At 37.0% G+C, this 8,275-nt stretch overlaps 2 protein-coding genes across 2 annotated transcripts; both read right to left on the bottom strand.

Moving 5' to 3' along the window:
• Positions 1-4,973: 4,973 nt before the first annotated feature.
• Positions 4,974-6,872, bottom strand: LOC111399070. The gene is made up of 2 exons (XM_023026291.1): positions 5,461-6,872; positions 4,974-5,328 (listed from the first exon to the last, which is right to left on the bottom strand). Exons 1-2 carry the CDS (start codon positions 6,106-6,108, stop codon positions 5,152-5,154), a joined length of 825 nt encoding a protein of 274 aa, XP_022882059.1. The 5' UTR covers positions 6,109-6,872; the 3' UTR covers positions 4,974-5,151.
• Positions 6,873-6,953: 81 nt separating this feature from the next.
• On the bottom strand, positions 6,954-7,959 carry LOC111399071 (lignin-forming anionic peroxidase-like). The gene is made up of 2 exons (XM_023026292.1): positions 7,481-7,959; positions 6,954-7,321 (listed from the first exon to the last, which is right to left on the bottom strand). The coding sequence occupies exons 1-2, from the start codon at positions 7,892-7,894 to the stop codon at positions 7,235-7,237; spliced, it is 501 nt and encodes a 166-aa protein (XP_022882060.1). The 5' UTR covers positions 7,895-7,959; the 3' UTR covers positions 6,954-7,234.
• Positions 7,960-8,275: the final 316 nt, after the last annotated feature.

Below are 8,275 nucleotides of genomic sequence, written 5' to 3'. Positions count from 1 at the left end.
GAAGTGAAAAATGAGATAAATCAATAGAACGACACAAGTGCTGTTAAACGGCACTTGTGTCGTTTTGTCAATAAACACGAGTTTGAGCTCTCACGAGCCTTCCTGGCCCCTGTATTCGAGAAGTTGAACTCATTTGAGTCGCGAGATGGACATGTAGCTCACATAATTTGGGAGATACCCTCATTACTTTGGTTTTATAACGAATGTGGATGGTGACTTGTGATTTCACCAACGCGATATCTACAATCTATGCCAATTCTTCTGTTATTTGTTACGTAATTAATAATTTTGACTTTCTTAAGTTAGGAGGCCCGATCCTTAAGGTCGACGCGGTGAAAATAAAGCGAAATATAGGAGAAACCAACAGAACAACATAGATGCCATTAAACGTCACTTGTGTTGTTCTGTCGATAAACACGAGTATGAGTAGTCACACGCCTTCCAGACCTCGATATTCCATAATTTGAACTCATGTAATTTGCGAAATGGACATGCCGCTCACATAATTTGAAAGATACTCTCATTGCTTGGACAACAGGAAAAATGAGAACAACACTAGTGATGTTACTGTTATGAAAACAGCACAAGTGTCGTTACTTATGTAAACACGATACAAATAATTGATAACTCGTATATTTAAAAATAAATTGTTACTAGATCAATGATATTTAATATCTAAACATCATTTCTATATTTTTTTAGGTAAAATACTCGAAATGGTACCGTGATATTTTGTTATAACAAAAAATAAATAACTATCATTATGACTTCATCGATTCAAGTATATATTAAAATAATATGAAAATAGTTACAATATTTAAATTATCAAAGTAACCACAATAAATTATCAATAAGGGATAGATTATAATATATCAAAGTAACCAAAATATATTATCAATAAGAGACAGATCATAACAGATAATGGTTGTACTGTCACTTTACATGGAGGATAACGACTGTAGTGTCGTTCTACACTATAGATAACGACTGGACTGTCGTTTCCAATCGTTATCGTCCAATAGTTGCGGACGATACAAATATACACCAAATGAGAAAATAAAATCAATTAAAATATCATTTTATACTATATTAAACAATAAAAGTACCAATGTAAATGAGATTTCTAAAAATACCTTTCTTTTTTCTTTAAATATAGTGGAAATCTCAATGTAGATAATATAGATAATAAAATTCTTGTTCAAATGCTCACAATGTTGGAGAAAATAGAAGAAAAATACAATGAATATCAAGATTTTAGGGAAGAAATCACAGGAAAAACAGGTTAATGCATTTTGTAGATGAATTGAGGGATTTAATTGGATTGAAAGGGGTATTTGGATATTTTCCATGATAAGGGTATTTTAGATATTTGACATTATTTGTTTATTGTATTTTATAAATGAAGGCCATTTGACCAAGAAACATTGAAGGAAGGTTATTTTATCAAAATCATTGTTTGACTAGGCTTTTTTATCAAATCCCCCTTTCTACTGTACTCGAAAACAATACTGTCGGTTGGGCCTCCACTGAATAGAACTTGGTCCGACGGAAGGTGACCCTTTCTCTGCATCAGATTCTTAAAGTAATTGTTGTCAAATGAATTGGGTGTCACTAAATCAAGTGGTGCCAAATTAGTGTTTCCACTGTTTGAAGGGCATTGGTGCCTACGAGTGCTTGCAAACCCGGGATCAATGTTTGTCCCATTGCTGTATATCCTTTCTTGGAAGAGAAAACATTGCGATTGGCCTATTGTGTGTGATCCTAGACGTTAATAGCAATTTTAAGTTGCATTGTCAGCTCTCATTGTCACCCAACAACATCTAAAAAATGTAAAAGAAATTTATTTGCACATCACAAATATTAAACTTTTAGTTACCTGATAAGGCAACCATGTCTGTAGCACTGAGTCCTTTGTTGTCAAAGGAAGAAATGAGTCTTCTGAGATCGGAATCTGGCCTTGGAAGATCAGCGTTTTTTAGAAATGAGTTTATAACAAAGAAAATTAGCTGAACGATTGGGGCAAAAATGAAGTAAAGAATTGTATTGATTTTTCTGCTTGCCAAACTGTACAGAATATCACAGTATATATACACAAAAATAGGCTATTCTAGAAGGAATAATTTACAAACACATTCTCTCAACAAATTCCCTAACACACACAAAAATTCTTCTTCCTTCTTCTAGAGAATTCTCATTCTGTTATTGCAAATTGGCTGCCAATTGTTCAATTGCTGATTGTACTGCTGATTCTTCAACCAGATCCTTCATGTCTTTCCAATTCAGCTGCTTTGTCAGCAGCCTTGTCAACTTCCAATAGCCCCCCACAAGATGGAGAGTATATGTCTATTAGTCCCATCTTGAGCATGCATGAGTAAAATCCTTGCGACCCTAAGGCTTTGGTAAGAATTTCTGCAATCTGTGACCTGCTAGGAACATGCTTAGTAACAATGTATCCATCTTGAATTTTGTCGCGAATCAGATGACAATCGAGCTCTATGTGTTTGGTCATTTCGTGGAAAACTGGGTTGGTGGCTATGTGTACAGCTGATTTGTTGTCACAGTACAAAAATGCAGCTTGAGGATGAGCAATCTTCAGGCCCTCAAATAAGTATATGAACCATGTTAGTTCACAACACAAATCAGCCATAGCTCTATATTCTGCTTCCGAAGATGATCTTGAGACTACATGTTGCTTCTTTGACTTCCAAGATACCAATGATTTCCCAATTAACATACAGTAGCCTGTAACTGATCGTCTAGTAATCGTACAAGCTCCCCAATCTGAATCACTATATCCGTGCAACTGTAATGCTGAATTTGCTGGATAGAATATTCCTTGGCCTGGAGTTCTTTTAATATATCTTAGGACTTTATGCGCTGCATGCAAATGTAGGATTCGAGGGCTTTCCATAAATTGACTTAACAACTGCACCGAGTAAGAAATATCAGGTCTGGTTATTGTTAGGTACAGTAATCTGCCAACCAATCTTCTGTAAATTGCCGGTTCAGGTAGTAATTCTCGTTCATCTTTGGTCAATTTTACATTTTGATCTAATGGTAGCCTGGCTGGAGCTGAACCAATTGTCCCCGAGTCATCTAAGATATCCAAAGCATATTTTCTTTGACATATACTAATACCTTTTGCAGACCTGGCCACCTCTATGCCAAGGAAATATTTTAATCTTCCAAGATCCTTGATCCTAAACTTGTCATGAAGTGAAGTTTTGAGATGATTAACCATGTCAATGAAATTTCCAGCCACAATTATATCATCAACATACACTAGGACAGCAGTGAAAGAGGCACCATTACCCTTAGTAAACAGGCTGTAATCTGCCTTTGATTGAACATATGCTTGTTCAATGAAGAATTTGGAAAGTTTAGCGTACCATTGACGTGATGCTTGTTTCAAACCATACAAACTTTTTTTGAGTTTACAAACTTTCTTCTTCGTGTCATCCTGCAAATAGCTAGGAGGGATCTCCATGTACACTTCTTCCAATTCACCATGCAAGAAGGCGTTGTTGACATCAAACTGAAAAAGATCCCATCCTTTTATGGCTGCTATTGCTAGTAGAGTTCTGATCGTAACAAGCTTGGCAACAGGTGAAAAGGTCTCATGGTAATCGAGTCCTTCTTGTTGTGTGTATCCTTTAGCATCGAGTCTTGCTTTGAACCTTTCTATACTACCATCAGCATGAAACTTGATCTTGTATACCCATTTGCAACCTATTGCTACCTTTCCAGGAGGTAAGTCAACCAAAACCCAAGTGTCATTACGTTCAAGAGCTTCACTTTCAGATTTCATGGCTGCACACCACTGAGGAGAATTTTGGGCTTCTTGGTAGTTCCTAGGTTCAGTATGAGAAGTGACACAGGTAACAAAAACTTTGTGCGAATCTGATAACCTTTTATAAGAAATACTAGCATTAAGAGGATAATGACAACTGGAAAAATCTCATACCTTCAACTTGTCCAATGTTTGAGATGGGTGAAGTGAAGTGGCCTGGTGGCATATGAAGTATTGAAGATGCACTGGAGCTTTTCTGATTCTGGTTGACCTACGGGGCAAATGGGTAGTAGAAGTTGTGCTTGGTGAAGGGCTAGAAGCATCAGTGTCGGTGTTGGTTTGGGGCTCATCAGGATTACAATTTTGTGGAAGTTTTTCCTCAGGTTGAAGGATTTGAGAGATTATTTATGGCTTTACATCATCATGACTGGTGTTTGGAATGACATTGGTTGTTTCATTGTGAGTTATAGGATTTTCAATGAAACTGATGTTGTTATTATTCAAACTGACAAAATCATCCTTAAAGGGAAAAATGTTTTCATAGAAAACTACATTTCTAGATGTGAAGATTTTCTCAGTCTCAAGATCTAACAAGGTATATCCTTTGGCTCCAAAAGGATAGCCTATGAACACACATTTTTTGGCTCTAGGATCGAATTTATGTCTTCCATTGACGATGGTAGTGGCATAAGCCAAACAACCAAAAACTTTGAGGTGATTATAAGGAGGCTTTTTGTGGAGCAAAATTTGGTAAGGACTTTTATCTTTCAATGTGGACGAAGGGGTTCTATTGATAAGGTACATGGCAGTTAGGATACAATGGTTCCAATACTTTAATGGAATTCCACTTGGAACTTCAAGGCCCCGACCGTATTAAGAATGTGTTGATGTTTTCTTTCAACGACGACATTTTGTTGGGGTGTCTCAACACATGTTTTTTGATGTATAATGCCTTTTTGAAGATAAAATTCTCTCATATTAAATTCTCCACCATTATCCGTTCTAATTATCTTAACCTTGGTTTCAAACTGTGTTTCAACCATGGCACAAAAAGTTTGAAGGGCATTGATAGCATCTAATATCAGTTTTAAGGTATAAGCCCAAGTACATCTACTAAAGTCATCCACAATGGTTAAGAAATACTTGGAACCATCACTACCACTTTCATTACATGGACCCCAGATGTCACAATGTAATAATTCAAAGCATTTGTCAGTTTTGTGATTGCTTGTGTAAAAAGGTAATTTGTGCAATTTAGACAGAGAGCATATGGAACAAAATTTATTATTAGATGATTTGGAGAATTGAAAATCACCATCAACACTAAGAATAGAGTAAGAAGTGTGTCCTAATCTGTAATGCTAAACATCAAAGTCTTGAATATTTGAGGTAGCTGAAGCTGATATAGGAATTTGGGTCTGAATATGTAATTTGTTCAGGTAATCTGATAGTGCTGAAGAGGAAACATCTTTGACCATCATGTGATACAGCCCTTCTTTTACTTCACCCATACCAATCGTCTTCCAAGTTGAAAGGTCCTGGATATAACAGCAATGAGAAAAGAAAATTAGACAACATTTCAGCATTTGAGTTAGCTTTTTGGTAGAAATGAGATTGAATGAAAAGCTAGGTACACATAGAACATCTTGAAGTATTAAAGCATCTGTGACCTTTGCAGTCCCTATGTGAGTAACAGGGACCACGTTGCCATTTGGTAGAGCTATGGAATATTCAGCCTCAGTACGAATTGATGAGTAGAATGAACTGGAGTAGATCATATGATCTGTTGCTCCTGTGTCGAGTGTCCAAGGAACATTCAACATGTTAGGATATTTTAGTTTGATAACAGACATACATAGGGACATACCAGATAGTAGGTGTAAATTTTCATCAGTGGAGGTGGAGGTAATGACACTTTGATCATTGTTGGTTGAGTGGTTCTGGCTTTGAGAGTTAGTGACAGGTTTGAGAAGAGCCATGAGCTGTGAAATTTGTTTTTGACTTAAGGACACCTGAGATTTGCTGTTTCCAACCCCTTGTGCTGGAGATAAAGATGTCATAGCTTGATTTGCTGATACCTTTTCCTTTCCACTAAATTTGTGGACTGGAGGATAGCCATGAAGTTTGTAGCATTTGTCCACTTGATGGCCAAGAATTTGAAAGTGGGTACAAATTGGTCTGTCTGGGTTTGCCTTGAAGCATCTATCAAGTGAGTGTCCTCCAATTTTACAAAAAGTGCAGTAGTATCTATCTTTCTTCTGCGCATAAGTGTTTTGCCTTCCCTTTTCTTTGAAATTTCCCTTTGCAAGAAGAGCCATAGATTCATGTAAGTATCCTTCAGTTGATATCTCCCTTCTTTCTCTTCCTATTGTATTATCAAGTAAACTTCATTTAAACTGGGAAATGGTTTGATCAACAGGATTTGTGCCTTAATTCCTTTATGAATCACACAAGCCCATTAAAAATTTCATTACGCAGTCCCTTTGTTGATTCTAAATGACTGTCTTCAAACCTCCACAATTACAGTTAGGTACAGTTTCATAGTTCATGAGTTCATCTAGACGTGTTTTGAATTTGGAGAAATAAACACTTACAGGATCTTGGTTTTGCAATAGCATACTTATGGCTTGTTTGATTTCAAAGATTCGAGGTGCATTTTGTTGAGCAAAACGTTGCTCCAGCTCAATCCATAGGTGATGCGTCGTTTCAGCATATGTGGTACTACATTTGATGTCAACTGCCATTGTGTTCTGTATCCAGGTAATAACTATGTCATTACAACCAACTAGTATTCCATGAGTGGGTCATTCGGGTTTGCTGGTTCACTTAAGCTTCCATGAATGAATCCCAATTTATTTTTGATTCTCAATGCTCTTTTCATTGATCTCGCCCATGAATGATAATTGTTAGCATCCAAGGTGTGAGTTACGAGCAAGGCTCCAGTACTGTCATTGCTTCCAATGAAATATGGGCTATTAGGCTGAGTAGGATCAAGGTTTATAGAGTTTGATGAATTGCCAGATTGATTAGCATTTGGATTTTGGCTTTGATTTTGGTTTTGATCAGTATTTGTATCTCCAGCACTTGAATCTTCTAAGGCTGGCTCTGATACCATTTTAGAAATGAGTTTATAACAAAGAAAATTAGCTGAACGATTGGGGCAGAAATGAAGTAAAGAATTGTATTGATTTTTCTGCTTGCTAAAATGTACAGAATATCACAGTATATATACACAAAAATAGGCTATTCTAGAAGGAATAATTTACAAACACGTTCTCTCAACAAATTCCCTAACTAACACAAAAATTCCTCTTCCTTCTTCTAGAGAATTCTCATTCTGTTATTGCAAGCTGGCTGCCAATTGTTCAATTGCTGATTGTACTGCTGATTCTTCAACCAGATCCTTCATGTCTTTCCAATTCAGCTGCTTTGTTAGCAGCCTTGTCAACTTCCAATAGCGTTGGCTAAAGAATGACTTGCAGTTGTAGAATCCCTTCTCCCAAGTTTCACATTCCATGACGGACCACCAACCTGTGGTTCATAAAAAATACAAGTTTAGATATTCATGCACAAGATGCCCCATCATGCTCTGGACAAATTTATATTTTCATAAACGACACGAGACGTACAAAATAATCACAATGAGTGTCGGAATTCACTCGGAAAAAAATACGATATATCACTACTTACAGCAGCTGAGGCATCCCGGGCTGCTACTGCGAGTATATCTGCGCAGGAAACAACTCCTGGACATATTTTCTCAACCTCCCTCTTGGCAGTTTCAATCACTCCATAACCTCTTGCAGAATTATTGTTTGGAGATGCAGTCTTCTCTGTTTGTATAGATGGGGTTTCGTCAAGTAGGATTGATGCATCACAGCCCTGAACAAAGCAATCATGAAAATGGAGGCGAATGATAGACGCAGCCATCCGGCGCTCCCGGGATACTGCTTGTCGGATGGATGTGCGGACTGTGGCGAGTGCATTTGGGCATGAATTGCCATAAAATGTAGTAGAAAGCTGAGCTTCACATGCTGTGTTGGAAAGCAAGAGGATGACTGAAATAGCAGCAATAATATTGGGAAAGAAAGATGCAGAATCCATTAAAATATAGAAAAGGAGATGCTTAATTGGGAGTGTATTTCCACACAAAGAATGAGATTTATTGATTGCAACTGAATACGACTGAGAAGAAGGGTTTTGGGGACTGAATTTATAGGGCAGAAGAGCTTCTCGTATGACCTGGTCACTATTGGCTCCTAAGCTAGAACACGTCGCTGAGTTATTTGAAGAATCCTCACTCAGAGAGGTCTTCGTAATAGACCTTTTCCCTGTAATAGATTTTGGATTTATTTAACGCAATAGGTTTGCATTGAAAAAATATTGAATTGTCAAACTCACAATTCGTTTACGAATTTTATAAATGTTTTCCAAAATACAGCTAATAATGAAAGCATAAATTAGTAGCACTTCTATTTAAGTGGA

Source organism: Olea europaea, chromosome 8, assembly GCF_002742605.1.
Source record: "Olea europaea var. sylvestris chromosome 8, O_europaea_v1, whole genome shotgun sequence".
In the NCBI taxonomy this organism is placed as follows: domain Eukaryota; kingdom Viridiplantae; phylum Streptophyta; class Magnoliopsida; order Lamiales; family Oleaceae; genus Olea; species Olea europaea.
This window is presented reverse-complemented; position numbering and strand designations above follow the sequence as displayed.